The following is a 19,146-nucleotide window of genomic DNA, read 5'->3' on the forward strand; positions in this document are numbered from 1 at the left end:
CAAGGTCCTGCTCCCAGCCTGGCCTCCCTCTGGTCTCGCCTTTTTCTGTTTCTGGGCCTTGCCGGGGCTCTGAGTAGCTCAGCTTCCAGGAATCCCTGGGTGGGGGACTCATGGGCACCCCAGGTCCAAGTTGTGACCCTGAGCTGTCTGCCTCCAGCTGTTACCTCTTCTTCTCTCTATCTCAGTCTGTTACTGTTATCATTCTTTTCTTAAAAAATATATATATTTATTTATTAACTGTGCTGGGTCTTCTATGCTCAGTTCAGTTCAGTCGCATCCGACTCTTTGCGACCCCATGGACTGCAGTACGCCAGGCCTCCCTGTCCATCACCAGCTCCTGGAGTTTACTCAAACTCATGTCCATTGAATCAGTGACGCCATCCGATCATCTCATCCTCTGTTGTCCCCTTCTCCTCCTGCCCTCAATCTTTCCCAGCATCAGGGTCTTTTCCAATGAGTCAGTGCTTCTCAACAGATGACCAAAGTGTTGGAGTCTCAGCTTCAGCATCAGTTCTTCCAGTGAATACTCAGGACTGATTTCCAGCCCACAGTTCAAAAGCATCGGTGCTTCTATGCTGCAGGGCCTTTTTCTCGTTGTGGCCAGTGGTGGTTACTCTCTAGTTGCCGCGTGCAGGCTTCTCATTCCAGCGGCTTCTCTTGCTGTGGAGCATGGGCTCTAGGGCTGGGGGGCTGCAGCCGTTGTGGCCCGAGAGCACAGGCTCAGTAGTTGGGGCACACGAGATTAGCTGCTCCGCGGCACATGGGATCTTCCCAGATCGGGGATCACACCCATGTCTCTTCCATCAGCAGGCGAATTCCTTACTGCCTGAGCGACCCGGGAAGCCGCCGGGGAGGTCCTGTGATTACTCTCGTTTGATCGTGTTATGCTTAGATTTACAGTTCCGTGTCTCCGCACTATTTGAATGTATCAAATTGCTTCAATGTCTGCTGTCTGTTTTCCCTTTTTTCTACTTTAATTTCTTTTAGGTTTATTCACAGTAAAAATTCCTGCTCCCGCCTTGTTTTCCTTGACTTTCCATTAACTGTTTTTCACTGGGAAAGTAACAACACCCCGTGACAGAGGTAGGACCCGACAAGAGGGGAGGGCTTCCCTTGTGGCTCAGTTGGTAAAGAATCTGTCTGCAGTGCAGGAGACCCGGGTTTGATCCCTGGGTCGGGAAGATCCCCTGGAGAAGGAAATGGCAACACACTCTGATATGAAGGTTTAAAATTTGTGTGAACTAATATGTTCATGCTTGGCTATGGGAATGTCACAGGAATGAATTGACTTTCACACATTTAACATCTCAGTAGAAGTCTACATTGATCACAGTGTAAGCAGATGCCCTAAGCCTCATTCTTCCCTTTGAAAAAGATCCCAGTCCCCATCTTCCGCTTTGCTCTGGGCGTGGGCGCCTACCTCCCAACCCCGGACCTTTGGTCTTCCTCTGTTGACAAGCAGGTGTTTGCCCTGTGGTGCTGCTGTCTCTTGGCCCACACATGGGGGAGGTCCACACCGGACTCCGGGACGTCAGAGTCCGGAGGGAGGAGAGGAAAGGTAAACAGCTTCTGCAGCAGAAACATGAGGCCAGGCCACGTGGCTGGAGGCCCGCGCCTGGGCTCAGAAACTCAGGCCAGCCCATGCCTCCCAGCCCCTCACCCCACACGGCCCGGTCCACTGTTGACTGTCCTGACTTCACAGGGCAGCGAGCATCGATCCCCAAGGAATGCAAACTTGGGAGTACAACAGTCTGCTCCCGGGAGGAAGACGCACCTCAAACCACCCGTGGGTGTCTCCCCAGGTCACCGGCAGGATGTTGTGTGGGCTCCCTTCTCCGGTGCTGCCGCCTTTTCCAGGCCTGTGCCCGGGGCCGATGCATGATGTCTACACTGCCTGTCTCCAGAGTTTGGGCCCCACATTATACAATCTCATTGGAGACGGGATGTTGGGACTGAGAGAAAGTGGGGGGTGGGAGGGAGAGGAGAGAACTAAACAGTCAACTTGTCTAAGGAGCCTCTCCTACGTGCTGCTGCTGCCGCCAAGTCGCTTCAGCTGTGTCCGACTCTGCGTGACCCCACAGACGGCAGCCACCAGGCTCCCCCGTCCCTGGGACTCTCCAGGCAAGAGCACTATGTGCAGAGCTTTGTATCTCCTATCGTTTAGTCAGTCTGCTGCTGCTAAGTCGCTTCAGTCGTGTCCGACTCTGTGCGACCCCATAGACGGCAGCCCGCCAGGCTCCCCCATCCCTGGGATTCTCCAGGCAAGAACACTGGAGTGGGTTGCCATTTCCTTCTCCAATGCAGGAAAGTGAAAAGTGAAAGTGAAGTCGCTCAGTCGTGTCCAACTCTTAGTGACCCCATGGACTGCAGCCCACCAGGCTCCGCCATCCATGGGATTTTCCAGGCAAGAGTACTGGAGTGGGGTGCCATTGCATTTGGGATTTCCCAGGCAAGAATATTGGAGTGGATTGCCATTTCCTTCTCCAGGGGATCTTCCTGGCCCAGGGATTGAACTTGCGTCTCCTGTGCTGGCAGGTAGATTCTTTGCCACTGAGCCACCAGGGAAGCCCATACTTCCCACAGGCATCATTACAGGGACGCTGCACACTTTATTCACGTGTGTGTTGTTTCTCTCCCATCCTGACGCTAGAATGTGAGCTCCCAGGAGGCAGAGACTTGCATTTTGTTGACTGCTGTGTTCCAGGTACCTAGGAGTGTCTGGCACGGAGCAGGCATGCAATGAACGTACGGTGAATGAATGAAGGAACACATTGTGTAACAGAAAGCAGTTGCTGTGCGCCGAGGCCGGGGGCGTCCTGCACGGTGTGCCGCAGGGCCCGCCTCTTCACGCGGGTGGGCACCTGGTGCCGAGGCCGTGGGCTTCCTGCAAAGCATGCCGCAGGGTTTGCCTCTTCAAGTGGGTGGGCACATGGCACACTTTACAGGTGAGACCACAGCCCAGAGAGGCCACAGGACCTGCAGAGAAGGCGGCACTGAAATTCAAACTCGGCGATCTTGTCTCCTCAGTCTTCAGTTCAGACCACGCCTCCGATTCTACACCCGGGAAAGTAAGAAAGACCAATTAGACCCAGTCCCTGCTCTGCAAGCAGAGATGTGCTAACTGGAGATAAAACTTGGAAACAAGTCAGAACGATGCGGCTGAAACGTTCCTCCCAGCGGCCCTCCTGTTAACCCCACTCCCCTCCCTCACGGGGGGTCCCTGGCCTTCCTAATGGGGTTGGAGCCGCCTTCTTCTATATCTACTTCCTGGACTTTTTGGTTAACCCTGGCCTCCCATATACCAGAGCATCCCACGTTCCCACCAAAGAGTGGGACAGGACAGCTGGACCAGCCCACAGGCCCTGACAGCCAGGCCTCCTTCAGTTCCACCTTCCTCCAGTCCCACCCTGGGAGGGGGTGGGGTGCTAGTGGGGGTGGGAGGTGGTCGGGGCGTCGGGGGGAAAGGGCTGATGAAGCAGGAGCCCAGGAGGGTCTCCACAGCCTCAAAGTCTCTGAGAAGTCTATCTGATCTTTAAGACAGTTTGCAGATTTCATATTTCACTCCCTCGCATGTCAGCGTTTAGTGGTGGTGGTGGTGAAGTCGCTAAGTCATGTCCAACTGTTGAGATCCGTGGACTGTAGCCCGCCAGGCTCCTCTGTCCATGGGATTCTCCAGGCAAGAATACTGGAGTGGGTTGCCATTTCCTTCTCCAGGGGGAATCTTCCTGACCGAGAATTCAAACCCGTCTCCTGGATTGCAGACAGATGATTTACCAACTGAGCTATGAGGGAAGCCCTATGTCAGCGTTTAGGTAAAGGTAAAAACAATGATCTTCCCCAAATCTTGTCTTTGTTCCAACAGGTAGACGCGCCAGGTATGTCTGGGGCCTCTTGTAAGTCCCCAGGTTGACAGGCAATCAAGGCGTTCCACGCTAGCGTGGGAGGCCACGAAGGAGCTCGCGCATGTTCCTGCGAGAAATACTTTGCGGCCCCACCCCGGGCCTACAGACTGAACCCTAGGGTGGGGCCCAGTCCTGAGCTTGCACACCCGGGCCAGGTGACAGACGCGAGCGACGCTCGAGAAACTCCGACCTGCAGGCAGCCAACGTCAGCCTTAAAAAGGAAACAAAGCGAAACCAACCAGAAGCCGCTTTGGGCAGCGCCCCCAGCACCCCTCCCCGCGGCGGGCCCCGCTCCAGGAGGCCGGGCCGCGACCCAGGTCCCCCCGCTCCGGCCCGAGCGCGGCGGGCGGGCAGAGGGGCGGGGCGGGACGTGCGCCCGGGCCCCGGGCGAATGGCCTCCGGAGGCGCTCGGAAGCGGCCCCCGCCCGGGCCCCGGCCCCGCGCAGTCTCCGGCCCGGACCTGGTCCGGGTCCGCCGGCGCCCGTGGGGCGGTCGCACCGGGCCGGGCCCGCTTCCGAGCGCCTGGAACTTGGGGAGGAAGGAGAAGCCGATCCGCGAGGCCCGCCGCCGCCCCGCTGCGAGTTTTCCGCAGTTTTGCGCCTCCTCGGCGGGCGCGACGGCGCACGGGAGACCGCGCCGCGACCCTCGGGAGGGCGGACCCGTCCAGACCCGCGGGGTCGACCTCGCGGTGAGAAGGACGACCGAGCTGAGCGCGCGCTCACTCCCGAGCTCGGGGGGGCAGGACTGGGTGAGCCGGGGAGCCCCGGGACCCCGCCCGCCCGGACTCCGCGGCCCGCCGGCCGGCCCCAGTCCCTGCGGCCGCGCCCGGCCCGCGCCCTGCTCCCACCCCGCCCCGGGCAGCGCGGCCAAACCCCCGAGCCTCCCGACTGGAACTGCCTTTTCCTCCCGGACCGAGGCGGGCGCTGCGCTCTCTGTGCACCTCCCCAGGCGTCAAGCGTCCCGAGGACAAGTCCCGGGCCAGGGCGTCATGGAGCCCCGGGGGGTGCTGCTAGGTGCGGAGGCGCCGGGACCCGCGCCCTCGGAAGAGCCCCGGGCCGCCGGGGAGCCGCCCGCCGCGGGAGCGCCCCTCACGGAGGGCGGCTGCGTGGCGGCGGCCCCGGACCCCGACGCCGAGCGCGGGTCCTCGCAGGAGCCGGCCACCCCGCGGGAGCAGGAGGCGCGGCTGGAGGGCCGCCGCCGCGCGCGCTCCTTCTCGCTGCCCACCGACACGATCCTGCAGGCGGCCCAGTTCCTGCGGCAGCGCCAGCCGCCTGCCCCGGGGCCGGAGGGCGGCGAGGCGGCCGAGGACGCGCCGCTAGGTCAGGGCGACTGCTGCGCCAAGTGCAAGAAGCGGGTGCAGTTCGCGGACGCGCTGGGGCTGAGCCTGGCCCGCGTGAAGCACTTCAGCGGGGCCGAGGAGCCGCAGGTGCCCCCCGCCGTGCTCTCCCGCCTGCGCAGCTTCCCGGCGCGCGCCGAGGACCTGGAGGGGCTCCCCGGCCTGCTGGCCGCGGTGGTGGCCGCGGGCCCCCGCGCGCCGCCGCCGCCCCGGCTGCAGCCCCTCTTCGAGCTGCCGGGGCCGAGCGCCGCGGCCGCGCGCCTGCGGAGACAGCGCGTGTGCTTGGAACGCGTGCAGTGCGCGGCGCCCGGCGGCGCGGAGGTGACCGGCTCGGGCCGGGTGCTGGGCTGCCCCGGGCCGCGCACCGTGGCCGTGCGCTACACTTTCACCGAGTGGCGCTCCTTCCTGGACGTGCCGGCCGAGCTGCGGCCCGAGCCGGGGAAGCCCCTGCCGCCGGACGCGCCGTCGGGGGAGCCCGGGGACGGCGAGGAGGAGCCCGACGCCGAGCGCTTCCACTTCGCGCTGTCCCTGCCCCCGGGCCTGCTGCCCACGGAGGGGGAGGACGCGGATGCGCCGGGCCTCGCCGTCCACTTCGCCATCTGCTACCGCTGCGCCCAGGGCGAGTACTGGGACAACAATGCGGGGGCCAACTACACGCTGCGCTCGGGGCGCCCGGCAGACGCGCTCTGAGCCCGCGGGGCTGCGCTGAAGGCGCGTGACGCCCAGGCAGCCGGGCACCGTCCCCCCGGGGAGAGGGAGGCCCTCAGTGAAAGCTCCTTGGCACCCAGACAGATCCTGCCAGCAAGCACTGAGCCCGGGCCAACCGCCCTGCCTTCCCAGCCTCTTTGGCGTTTGGAATTCTAGCCCCGCATCGAATGGGAAGAAGTCCTGAAGATTCCGAGCAGGGACATTCCTCCACGAATAAGACTCTTGAGCGAGGCTGCAAACCCTTGGAATCTGTTTTTAACTGTGGACGCCCCTTCAGCTCTCAGGGAGAGGTGGAAGCATCGCGCCAAGGGCTGGCATGGATAGCGGGTCCCCAGGAGCCTCCGCGTCGTTGCTGCCTTTTCTCTTAATCGGGATCTGGGGAGTGTTTGCGCTTGCATACAGATATCCTTTTGAAAATTTAAGGCCTCATGCATGGCTGCTCCCTGATATTTCAGCTCCCGGCAGTTTGGGAGGCCTTGGCAGTCGGGCCATCTTCAGCGGATGCTGCTGCACTTTAAGCAAACCGCAGTGTTTTAAATTTTCCTTGTTCCATCCCTCCTCTCTGATGTGGTAAGGGCCTAGATTTTCCATAGTGGGTTAGAGTGTTCTTAAAAACGTTTTGTATAAGTCGTTCTTTCCTCAGGCAGAAGAAGATGCTTGGTGAGTTGAAATGCCAGAGTGATCCTCAGGCCTTGGCTGTGAGCCGTCAGAGCCGGTCCCTGGCCTCCAGCTCCAGCAGGCAAAACACATGGTTGCTGCTGGACTTCTGGGCCATCAGCAGTCAGAGGAGCTGGACTCTCGATGGCCGGACTCCGCAGCAGGAGATGAGGGAAGGAAAGAGTCTTCTGTGCCTCTTGGAGCCACAGTGTGGAGTGGTGACTTGAAGGATGAAGCCTGCCCACCAAGAAGATCCTGCTCTGAACCCACTGGGCACCTTGCACAGGCTACGACTATGGGCACCAGTCTGGTTGGTGGTCTTCATTCACTGCTGATGGCCGTGGATGCCAGGATAAGGTGGCCATGCACGACCAGGGCCGGTGAGCCTCCTGAGGACTCGACTTCTTCAGATATCCGTCATCCCTTGGTAATCGGTCTGTCTTTGGTTTTCACAAGTTCGGGCACCTGGCTGGTATGGTCAGCTCCGTTTTGCAATGTTAATCTTCAGGGAGCGGCGGTTTCACTGCCACTTTCTAAGAACCAGGGTAGGCAACCTACAGCCCATGGGCCAGATGCAGCCTGAAGGTTGTTCTTGTAGGTCCTGAGAGCTAAGAATGTCTTTTCCATTTTTAAACAGTTGGAAGAATTCAAAAGAAGAATACTGTTTTTGTGACACATAAGAAGCGTACAGAATTCAAATGTCAGTGCCTGTCAGTACAGGTTTGTAGGAACACAGCCATGCATGTTCATGTACATGTTACCCGCTTCATCTTCCTGCCACAAGTGCAGAGATGAGTAGCTGCAAGAGACCTCATGGCAAGCTCTGCAATAGTTACTGTCTGGCCCTTTAGAGAAAGTCTGCCAACCCCTGCTCTAGAGAAGTAGTTTTTTTTTTTGTTTGTTTGTTTTTTTTTAAACTATATGTTGAGAGTTACACTTAACAAAGCAGTTAAAATTTTAGTAAAAATTTGTCGCTTGACATAAACCTCCTTTGGGTAAAGGCAAAACTGGTCGCATTACTCTGGGTAATCTTGATTACAATAAACGCTAAGACACTGAATAAGTATCTTAGTGCACTGATAGGAATGAGCACAATTATTCCTGTACTGGGGAGGGGACTCCATATGCTGCTTCTAAGAAATAGCAGAGGGACTTCCCTCCCTGGTGGCCCAGTGATTAAGAATGTAGGGAATGAGGGTTTGATCCCTGGCTGAGGAACTAAGATCCCCTATGCTGCAGGGAAAAAAAAAAGGAGAAAAAAAGAAATAATAGAAAGTCAAGACAGCTAAACTATGGCACTTCTCAGAATTAACATCAAGCTACAAAAACCTGCCAGATATTTTCATGCCTCAAAATGGGATGTCTCAAGCTATAGAAATATTTAGTTTGAAGTCTGGTTTGTAAAATATCCTTTTTGACTATGGCCGTGTTTGCCAAAGGTAACTGACCATGGAAAAAAAATTTAAATACTGATTTATGAGTGGAAAGCCATCAGAAGTTAATGAACTACGATTTACAGCTGGAGTAAAGCGGACCTAAAAAAATGGTCATGTGGATGACCTCATTCACATGTGCTTATAAAAAAAACTTCATAATGATAAAGTGGCCCAGCGGGTGTGGCTGGGGACACCGGGCAGCTCTGTGAGGGCGGCGGACCATGGCTCGGGGGCCGTCCTGCAGCAGGGGCGGTGGCAGTGGCCACCCAGCATCCAGCTGCAGGGCTGGGGGGCCTTCTCCCGACAGGTGTGCCGTGCGTTCCCCACCTGGCCATGCCCCCGCCTGCCGCACCCCTCCTGCCCTGACCAGGCGAGGGCTTCCTGGGAGATGCTGTGGGTTTGAGCCACGCAGAGCTGGCTGCTTGTCTAATTTCGGGAGGCTTGTTTTGGAGTCCTGGCGTATCATTTTATGAGTTCCCACGTTTCTGCTCTCTGGCACAGCGGTGTTTATGTGTTTCAGTCTGCTCGGCTTCCTCATTCCCTCACTCAGCTGCTTGTTTCTGAGGAGCGTGTGGCTTGGAGCCACGTAGGGTATTGTGACCTGAGTCGTGTGTACTTTGTCAGGAGTGCAAGGAACAGCCTTCGGGAAGAAATGGGAGGTTCTGCTCTTGTGCGACATCACGGTACTGGTGTGCGTTTCTGGCTCACGTCATGGGACACGGGTTTGTAGGTTAAAAGGGGTCACCGTGCGTGCTGTAGCTTAGCAGGCAGCCCTGACAAACAGTGGGCTGTTTGCAGTCCAGCTTTGCCCGGCCAGCCCCTGTGACGCCAGGCCTGGACGGTCTGCCAGCATGGGGGAGGAGGTGTGCTTTGCGCAGTCACAGAGGCAAGGGGCTGAGCAGAATCTGGGTCCAGCCCAGTGACCCTCCTTTCCTCCTGCAGGGCCATCCTGGCCTTACTGTCAGTAAGCGGGCCGGTGCCTGAAGCCCCTTCGGGAGAGGCCGACCCTGCTTCTCCTCGGGATTCGTGATGGATGGACACACTCCCCCAGGTGGCCTGCTGTGTCTCCTCCTCGTCCAGGCTCCCTTCTGCTGATCAGCGGACTGTCAGGACGCAGCACTTTGTGGTCCTTTCAGCCTCCCAGGCTGGTGGCTGGACAGCTAAACAGTGTAACTTTAGGCTCGCCAGGACTGAAAGCCCTTTGACTCTGATGTAGTATTTGCATCCTGGAGAGTTAGTTCTTTGGCTTCACCCTCTGTGAACAGACACATTTTTGGTAAAGAAAGAAATGAGTCACCTTTTGGCTGCAGGGAGATTTCTGAGATGGCGAAGATCAAGGACTCGCTGTTAAGGTGTGACAGTGAGACGTACTTGGTGAATCTAACAGAGGAGCGGAAGTCTACGAAGTCAGGAGTTCAGAGCCATTTCAACCTGGAAATCTTTAGATACACAAACATCTCTGGGAAAGCAAAGATGCTGTAGAGACACTGCCAGACATTTTGGAGAAATCAGACTTGTTAATTACCCATCCCACTGGTATTGTTGGCACTGCTCAGGTTCTCTGAAACGTGTTAAGCCATTGCTCAAGGAGAACCAGCAGCCTCCTAATGTGTCCAGAAATGGGAAACTCAGTCTGAAACTCTGAATGGAGTAAAGAGTGAAAGCAGGTGTTTGGTGAACTGAGCTTGAAACGTTTAACCTCCAGGTGGAAGAATACCTGCGCAGTCCTGCAGAAGGCCTTTCTAGAAACAGCTACACATGTTCTGTTGAGAAAACACCCACCTGAGCATGTGAGAAGTTCATGGTGGGGGGAAATTCATGGTCCTTAAAGGGGCCGCCTGGAAGGGCTCTAAGATGTTTGTGGGTACAGCGCCTCCAGGGACAGCTCTGGGAGAACGCCTGACATCAGGAGGCTGTTTGGATGCAGCTGAATCGGCGTTTTTCATACCCGAAGTGGGAGAAACAGGTGACTGTCTCTTGTAGGACGTTAGGTTTTGTCTGATTTTTACATTACATAAAAAGAAATGTGCATTTACATTCAGAACCACTTTAAATGGCTTAGAGAATTCCATTTTGTATGTCCTTTTCAGCCTGGTTGAGGAGAATATGTTCTTTCGGAAAAAACAAAACCAGCCCACATTTAGATCTGGGATTCCCTTGCTTATTTTCCCATCCCAGAACGTCTGAACCAGAGGTGCTTCTGTTAATGGCATTTGAGGCTTTGCTGGGTTTTTTTGTCATCTTTAATGACTTTCTGGGAACGTCCCTGGTGGTCCAGCTGCTCAGACCCTGCGCTCCCAATGTAGGGCTAGGGTTTGATCCCTGGCCGGGGAACTAGAGCTCACGTGCCACGACTAAGGATCCTGAGTCTCTCAGCTAAGACGTGGCCAAATCCATAAATAAATAAAAGATTAACAACAACAAGAAAACGGAATTTCTGCACTGATGCAACTGCCCTGAAAGACTAGTTTTTCTTGCCGGGGAAACACCTTCAGAATGGGCTGCGACGTCTTGGGTTCTGAGGCTGGGGGCTGCCCAGCCCTGCATGGCCCGCCGACCTGGAGCCAGGAGCCGGTGCCAGGGAGAGGATGTGCCACGTGGGGCCTGGGCCCGAGGGTGGCGGGACCTCCCTGCCCCGAGACCCTGGGCTGGGCAGGGTGGGCCGCAGGCTGCCGTGAAGACCAGGGCAGGGCTCTGGGGGCCCTGACCCGACAGCGTGCAGGCGGCTCAGGAGACCCCAGGGATGAGTCTGTTAAGCCAAGGGTTTCTAAAGCCATCGGCGCCAATCTCTGTAGGACAGACACCTGTGACCCGTTACTTGTACGTGACCGCGGAGGCCGGGGATGGTCCGGTAGCACGACCCGGCTCCAGCGCGGGGGCTCCCTTGTGTGAGCGATGGTCTGACTTCAGCCCAGTGTGGTTGAATCCGTGGCCACCTCAATGTCACCAAATACCCATATCGTTCCTTCAGGGTCTGAAAATGCAACACGGCTCACCCCAGGGTGTCTGGAAGCCCTGAGCTCTCGAGGGAGGCTGCTCCGGACAGCTCTGGCTCACAGAGGGGTGGGGGCAGGTCTCAGGGTCCAAGACGACCGTGGCCGCGTGTGTGTGGGGGGCACACAGAGCCTGCCCTCCCAAGTCAGAACTGTGGGGGCCCGAGCGGTCCGTGTCGCCCACCCTCCCAGACAGGATATTTTAACGTGCTTGTGAGGAATTCTGCACAGTCCCTGCTAATAATGTGAGAGAAAGTAACCTCATTAACCTTCCTTTTGACATGTGCCTGAGAAATGTGCCTGGTGGGATATCTGGCTGGAGAAACAGGTTTCTGTGAATGTGATTCTGACACTGTTTAAACTCAGAACTACTGTAGTCCGAACCCAGCCCCTGTGTTTCTCCTCGATTTTTAAAAGGATGATTATATCTTTGTGGTTTGAAAATTCTTTTCAGTTCTAAGGAATTTGGAGGAAGTGTTCTGGGAGCTTCTCTGCTGTTATGGTGATATTTCTGTATGTGCTACACTGGAAAAAAGTGCTGAACCCAAAGTCCTAATTTGAATAAAGAATGTGAAGTGATTTGGGACCGTGAAAGCTGTCACTGAGTCTGAACGTTTTCGGGGCTCACCACTGCGGCGGGGGGCTCTGGACTGAGTGGGTCGAGGCCGCGGATGCCGTGGACATCCTGCAGAACACACACAGGCCCCCAGCGCGGGGGCCCGAGACCTCAGCGCGAGGCTGGGGAACCCGAGTCAGTAGTAGTGTCCGAGCATCCATTCCCCGGTTCTGCCAGTGAGCCAGGGTTACAGGAGATACTATCGCTGGGGCAGGTTATGAGACGTGAACCCGGGAATTCTCTGCTTTTTCTGCAAATACTTGTGAGTTTCAAACCATTTCAGATAAAAAGTTAATAACAATGCTGAACTTTTTTTTTTTAAAGAAAGAAAACCTGCTCCTGAGCAGCGTGTGAAGCATTGCCAGGCGCAGTGCTAGCAGAGAGGTGCGCCGGGCTGCCTGTAGGTGGCCTGACGTGGGAACGACACACCCGCTCCAGGTGAGCCTGGCCGGCCGTGGACACAGCTCGGCCTCACCGTCCCTGTGCTCTTGAACATGTCCCTTCCCTAGAGAGCGTGAGTTTTCACATCTGCCAAGCAGGGGCAGGATTCTTGCCTAACTACACGGTTGTGAGCTTGAAGGGAGGCTCTCTGTGGCGTGTCAAGCATGCACTATTTTTTTAAAAAACCTTTCGGCCACTCTGCATGTGGGATCTTAGTTCTCCGACCAGGGACTGATCTCACGCCCCCTGCAGTGGAAACGTGGAGTCTTGACCCCTGGACCGCCAGTAAGTCGTGTCTGACTCTTTGTGACCCCATGGACTGTAGCCCCCAGGCTCCTCTGTCCGTGGGATTCTCCAGGTAGCAACACTGGAGCAGGGTGCCATTTCCTGCTCCAGGGGGGTCTTCCTGACCCAGGCATCGAACCGGGGTCTCTCATGTCTCCTGCACTGGCAGGTGGGTTCTTTGCCAATGAGCCCCTTGTGAAGCCCAGGAAGTTGCTGAAGAGCCAGGACATCCTGCCCCGTCTCCGCTCCCACTCACGGGGTGCCTGCCTTCCGATACGCCCTCCACCTCCTGACCTGAGTCTTCAACCCCCCCAGGCTATTCCAGCCCCAGGATCTCTGCGCGCTCCCGCTGCCCAGCCCGCTTTCTTGCTCGCGCCCCGGCCAGCACTGGCTGGTTTTCTGATTGTTCTCCAGGTGTCTAGCGGGGCTCCCCAGCCGTGAAGCCAGACTCTCGGGGACGGGGACCCCTGGCTGGTGTCAGCCCCCGCGTGCCTCAACCCCAAACTGAGCGCTCTGCCGAGTACATTCAGAACTTTCTTTTGAACCTGCTGCAAAGATGTGTGAGGGGACAGTTACTGCTGGTGAGCAAGAGGCTCACCTTTTCTTTCTCAGCTGGGTTCACATTCTCCTTGAGGAATCACAGAAGAGCAGAAGCCAGGGAGGAAAAGTGCTCAGCTTGGAAGAAGCCGGAAACACACTGGTTGGCTCAGACTCTGAACTGCTGGCTGGGAGGAATCCGAGGGGCCACGGCCTCCCCCATGGGTTACTTCTCTGTGCCTCTGCAGGAGCCCAGCTGGCTTCACTGCCCAGTCCACCCCAAATCCATATTCTTGTGGGCCACGGGCTGGGCTGAGTGCTCTGGCTGGCCCCAAACAGCACCAGAGTTCCACACGAAGCTGGGGATGGATGCTGAAGATTTCTGGCTGATTGTGCCAAAAACTAGCGTTCAGGGAATTCCTGGTGGTCCAGCGGTTGGGACTCAGTGTTCTCCTGCCAGGGCGCGGGTTCAGCCCTGGTTGGGAAACTAGGACGCTGCAAGCCACGAGGTATAGCCAAAGAAGCGAAAGCGAGACTAGCGAATGGCCGGCCTGCAGGATGGTTTCTTTCCTTTTGATTTAGCTGGGATTGCAGGCTTTTAAAGCTAGAAAGGTCACTAGGAGTCTGGTCAGCCCTGGGACCCTGGAACATGAAGGTGACATTCATGAGCTGAACATGAAATTAGACCCGAGTCTTTAGCTGTCCGCCTCAGGGGCTGGACTTTTCCCCACCATTTGCATTCCTCCCACCACACCATAGTCCTGTCTTCCAATTTTTTTTTTTTTTTTTTTAAGAAATGCTTTATTTATTTCTGAGATCTGGGCTATTGATACATCATTTTCCCTCTCTGAACAAGTCTCTGTCTTTAGAGTCCCACGAGGAAGTGAAAGGCTGTGTTTTTAGAAGTAAAAATACATGCTAAAATCTGCCAAGTTAATAATCCCAAATAAGCTCCATGGTTGAAGTGTGAGTGGAAGATGAGGCTCTTAGCATTAATGGTGGATCCTCGATCGTGTGTCCCACACGTGCTTCATAATCACAAAGCTGCACCTAAATGGAAAGTACTCCTTCCATGGAATGACAAATTCATTTTTCTAAGACCCTGTACAAATCTAAAAAAAAAGAAATAGAGTCACCATCCTATACACTTGAAACCAACACAACATTTAAAGTCCACAGTACTTCAATAAATAAATTTTTTTAATGCAAAAAAAAAATTTACTCCTTTAAAAACTTAGAACCAGTTATGTTGTTATTAAACTGTCTCCATGTTCAAGATAGACGTAGTCACCCTGAGTTCACTCAGTAACTGAAGGGAAGTTCTACTGAAATACTTTCACAATGTTTAACTTGACATTTAGGAGGGGCTCCCAGTAACTCTCTGGCTGATGAGAGGAAAAGGTTTCTCCTCTTTCCTGCTGAGCCATGACCCCCGGAAGTGCAGCTCCTCAGGGAGGGGCTGCCCGCACGTCGATGCCTGACGCGGCCCTCGGGCGGGCGCAGGGACGCTGGGTCAGAGAGCAAGTGTGATCCCAGCTCCACTGGAGTCAACCGTTGCTCGTGGTCCAACTTCAAGACGAGACACCAGCTTTGTCTGCTGGCGGTGTTAGCATCAGCGGTCCTCCCAGAGTCATCTCGGAGGGCTCTGCTCTGGGTTCTCGGAGGGTCTTTGGACTTAAAGCTTTGCCTTTGAGCATCTCCTGAGCAAGAATATCTGTCTTACTCCCCATGTGGATCTCGACAGGAGAAGCCATTTTCATGAAAGCTTCCCTGCAGGTCCAAGGGCTGCAGACAGACTGAGAAGCGAGATCCTCTGTTCTCAGGGGTGAGGTGAGCCCTGCCCGTAGACTCAGGGCAAACGGCCAGAGAAAAAGCCTGCCTTCTTTACCAACGTCGAGTTTGCCCAGATCTGCTGTAACAGAGATGCACCCCGGGGTCTGCGGCGCGCACGCCCTCCCGGGCTGCTCCCTTGTTCCTAGGACCAGGCACCAGCGAGGGACCTGCCTTCGTCCACTGATCTCCCCGGCTGTGTCCCTGCCCACGACCCACGCGCTGCTTCTTGTGGCTTCTGCGTCTCGCAGGGGCCACTATCGCGGGGCTGCTGCAGATTAACAGGCGGAACGGTTAAAACGTGGTCCCTGCGGCTGTCTTCGGTCGAGTTTGGATTCTGGGTTCTGACCGTGTTCATCAAGGCGCGTCGTGTCTGCGGCTGGGGGTGTCCAGGAGACGCCCCTCCCAGCGCAGCCCAGGGAACCTGCTCCCTGGTGTGGGGACTGCATGCTTGTCGTCCCCCTGGAGGGCGGGGGGCACGCCAGTCCCCTTGGTGAGGCTGCGGGTGGAGGGAGATGGAGGGGACTCGCTTGGTGGCAGAGTCTCTGTGGACAGGGCTCACCTCACCCGAGAACAAACAGGATCTTCTCGTTTCAGTTGCTAAGTGAATTCAGCAGGAGGGGAAGGGCGGGGCGAGGCTCTGGAGGTTTCCTTAATGGAGTGGAGTGACGTCCGAGCTGACATCTGTTGGCCGGCACCCTGGTCCTACGCAGTTGTTTCTGAGTGATCAAATCCCTGCCCGGGCAGAGGGGAGCGGGCCCTGGCGCCACACATCCAGGCTGACGCTGCCCCGGGACAGCCAGCTGGGGCGGTGGGGAGGTTTGCCTCCCACCACGCCACCATCTGCAGAGTGGTGCTCTCACACTGTGGACCTACGACATGCAAAGATCTGGGTTTACAGGGGGAACAGACCCGGGGCTGGGCAGGGATGGGTCTCATGGGCACACAGGGGCCAGAGCATCCTGGAACAGTCAGTCAGGGCCAGAGGCACAAACGCATGTCGGGACCATCTGAACGCAGGGTCACACACCATCTACCATCCGCAGACGAGGCAGGCAGACACGGTCTTCCCCAGGGTGGGAGAACTCCCGTGACTGTGAGAATTAAAGTACGCGGGGAGTGGTGCGGCGGCACGTCAGCGACAGTCACCACCTGTGGCTACTTATACGAGCCTGCTGTAAACCCAAACCTGTGAGTGATAAAATCACTTAGTACTGCAGATGGAGGGGGGTGATAAGCAAGAAAAAAACCGGTGTCCGGGTCCCTCAGAAACTTCCGAAGAAGTAGGTTAGTAATTCCTTCTTTTCCTGTTTTGAACTGATGTGTTTTCAAGGATAAATGCACATGAATATTGTTTCTACCTTCAGCGAACTCAAAGGGCAGTTTCCTGAACTGGCTAAACATTAAAAAGACCAGAAGAAATTTAAAATTTATAAATTATTGTTGGTGATTTGAACTATGGTTCCTCTGATTTAGAAAAGGCAGAGGAGCCAGAGATCAAATTGTCAACATCTGCTGGATTATAGAAAATGCAAGGGAATTCCAAAAAGCCATCTACTTCTGCTTCATTGACTACACTAAAGCCTTTGACTGTGTGGATCACAACAAACTGGAAAATTCTTATAGAGATGGGAATACCAGACCACCTCACCTGTCTCCTGAGAAGAATATATGCAGGTCAAGAAGCAACAGTTAGAACTGGACATGGAACAACAGACTGGTTCCGAATAGGAAAAGGAGTACGTTAAGGCTGTATATTGTCACCCTGCTTATTTAACTTCTATGCAGAGTACATCATGAGAAATGCTGGGCTGGATGAAGCACGAGCTGGAATCAAGATTGCCGGGAGAAATATCAATAACCTCAGATATGCAGATGACACCACCCTTATGGCAGAAAGTGAAGAGGAACTAAAAAGCCTCTTGATGAAAGTGAAAGAGGAGAGTGAAAAAGCTGGCTTAAAACTCTTCAAAAAACAAACATCACGGCATCAGGTCCCATCACTTCATGGCAAACAGATGGGGAAACAGTGGAAACAGTGTCAGACTTTATTTTCTTGGGCTCCAAAATGACTGCAGATGGTGACTGCAGCCATGAAATTAAAAGACGCTTGCTCCTTGAAGAAAAGCTATGACCAAACTAGACAGCATATTAAAAAGCAGAGACATTACTTTGCTGACAAAAGTCAGTTCACTCAAAGCTATGGTTTTTCCAGTGGTCACGTACGGATGTGAGAGCTGGACAATATCGAAGGCTGAGTGCCAGAGAACTGATGCTTCTCAACTGTGGTGCTGGAGAAGGCTCTTGAGAGTTCCTTGAACAGCAGGGAGATCAAACCAGTCAGTCCTAAAGGAAATCCACCCTGAATATTCACTGCAAGAACTGATGCTGAAGCTGGAACTCCAATACTTTGGCCACCTGATGTGAAGGACTGACTCACTGGAAAAGACCCTGATGCTGGGAAAGACTGAAGGCAGGAGAAGGGGATGACAGAGGATGAGATGGTTGGATGGCATCACCGACTCAATGGACTTGAGTTTGGGTAAACTACAGGAGCTGGTGATGGACAGGGAGCCTGGCGGGCTGCAGTCCACGGGCTGCAGAGTTGGACACGACAGCGACTGAACAAATAAGTAACTATGCCTCATCTGTCACTTATCAAGTCAGAATATGAAGTGCTGAGAAACTTCTTTTCAAAAACTCCCAGTCTCTCCAAGTGACTCTGACTCAGTGAGTGAGCTTTGGGACGCACGTTTCAGTGTACACTGGGGTCCCCTGGGGTGTGTCAGACTGAAGATTCTGATTCAAATCAGGTTGGGGTGTGGCTTGAGATTCCGTGTTTCTAGCAAGCTCCCTAGTGGGGCAGATGACAGTCATCCTGAGGCCACCCTGGGCAGCGGGTTGTAGGACCGTCCCCAGGTGAGCAGCCACACACAGGGAACCTCTGTTGTCACGCTGGGCCTGGGTCTCAGTGGTAGGATGCACCCTGCTCCCCTCCGTCCCTGCATCTCTCCCAGTGTGTGGACTTGCCTTTGCAAAGGGGACACTCAGCTCAGGGCTGGACCCTCCCTGCCAGGCCCCCCACCGCCCTCTGCAGGCCCATCACCAGCAGGAACCAAAAGCGCGTTAGCCACGAAGACACGCGAGTCTGGTAGAGGGCCAGGGAGACGCTTTCGTTTACTGTCAAGGACCCAGAAGCGCGTCTGGAAATGCTCTGTACAGGCGCGGCGGAGCCGCAGGCGGGGCGGGGCGGGGCGGGGCGGGACACGGCCTTCCCTCGAGGCACTCTAGCTCTTCCTGCTGGCGCTTGAACCGGGGACAGCCAGCGCCAGCCGGTCTCTGTCACCAAAGCTGTGCAAGAGGGGACACTCCGCTCAGTTCATCAGTTCCTGGAGGGCGGGCAGAGTGAGGCTATTTGAAGCTGACGCGGAGGCCCCTCGAGGCCTGCTGGGGGCCCCACGGCAAGCAGGACGGTGCTGCCGGTGGTCCACGCTGCTGCTGGAGGCCGGTCCCGGCTCCTAGGCCCGGGGCTTCTCTCGATTCTCAATGACAAGCTTGTCGGTCGAATACATTTGGCCAATGTGCACCTGGAGGCAAAGAGAAGACAAAGATCAGGAACTCGGGCTCTGTCAGCTGTGAAAACTCAGGAAGAGCGTCTCCAGGGTGTCGGTGCAGGCGTGCGTCGTTCTGGAGACCGTGCTGCGGGCAGAGTGCCGTCATGGCTTTGCTTCGGCTGCGTCCTGGCACCGTACCCCGCCCCACCAGTTCCCCCGCTTTGGGGACAGTGCGAAGTTCCCATTCACGCCTGCTCGCCCCTGGACAGCCCCAGAGGCGGGCTATCCTGAGCCAGTGAGACCCGGGCCGCCTCACGCACGGTGACTCTGCACCCACAGGACTTCCGGCCCTTAGGACCGGTTCTTCTGTCAGGATGGAGTTTTACCGTAAAGCGTGCGTGAGCCTTGTCCACACCGGCAAAGCCTGGCTCTGCACGCACCTGTCTCACTGTCCACCTCCATCCTCTGGTCTCAGCACCCTCATCTGCAAGAGAGCCCTGGCGGCTCCCAGCAGACCTTCACAGTCCTCTGCTTTGGACCCACAGCACCGTTGGTGCCTACAGGGTGTGAGTGCCCTGGGCCAGTCACACGTGTGCTGCAGTGTGGGCAGGGTAACGGGCTTCCTGCCACCTCCCGAGGGGCCAGCTCTGCCTCCTAACGTGCCCCCGGCCGGCAGCAGCCAGAGGGATGCTGGGAAGCCTGCTGTCCCACCCAGTAGCCCACCTGGGCCACCTTCAAGGGCATGTGTCCATCCAGGTCTCCCTGGGAGCCCCTCAAAGGCAGGGCATGTGACCCAGGCATGCTGTGGCCCTGGGGCCCTCAGTCCTTCGACCACTGACGAGAGGATGAGT

At 56.0% G+C, this 19,146-nt stretch overlaps 2 protein-coding genes across 2 annotated transcripts in view; one reads left to right on the forward strand and one right to left on the reverse strand.

Annotated features, from left to right (window-relative positions):
* Positions 1-4,890: 4,890 nt before the first annotated feature.
* PPP1R3G (protein phosphatase 1 regulatory subunit 3G) lies at positions 4,891-11,626 on the forward strand. The gene has a single exon (XM_052648042.1). The coding sequence runs from the start codon at positions 4,891-4,893 to the stop codon at positions 5,926-5,928; it is 1,038 nt and encodes a 345-aa protein (XP_052504002.1). The 3' UTR covers positions 5,929-11,626.
* Positions 11,627-16,766: 5,140 nt separating this feature from the next.
* The window catches only part of LYRM4 (LYR motif containing 4), an 87,604-nt gene continuing 85,224 nt past the window's right edge, over positions 16,767-19,146 (reverse strand). Inside the window, exon 3 of the mRNA XM_052647993.1 lies at positions 16,767-18,328. Within this exon, the coding sequence (XP_052503953.1) occupies positions 18,260-18,328 (69 nt within the window). The 3' untranslated portion in view covers positions 16,767-18,259. The remainder of the gene's footprint in view (positions 18,329-19,146) is intronic.

Source organism: Budorcas taxicolor, chromosome 11, assembly GCF_023091745.1.
Source record: "Budorcas taxicolor isolate Tak-1 chromosome 11, Takin1.1, whole genome shotgun sequence".
NCBI lineage: Eukaryota > Metazoa > Chordata > Mammalia > Artiodactyla > Bovidae > Budorcas > Budorcas taxicolor.

Bases quoted from the DNA above. Each gene is read 5' to 3' on its own strand.
- PPP1R3G (XM_052648042.1), top strand. From the start codon at position 4,891: ATGGAGCCCCGGGGGGTGCTGCTAGGTGCGGAGGCGCCGGGACCCGCG.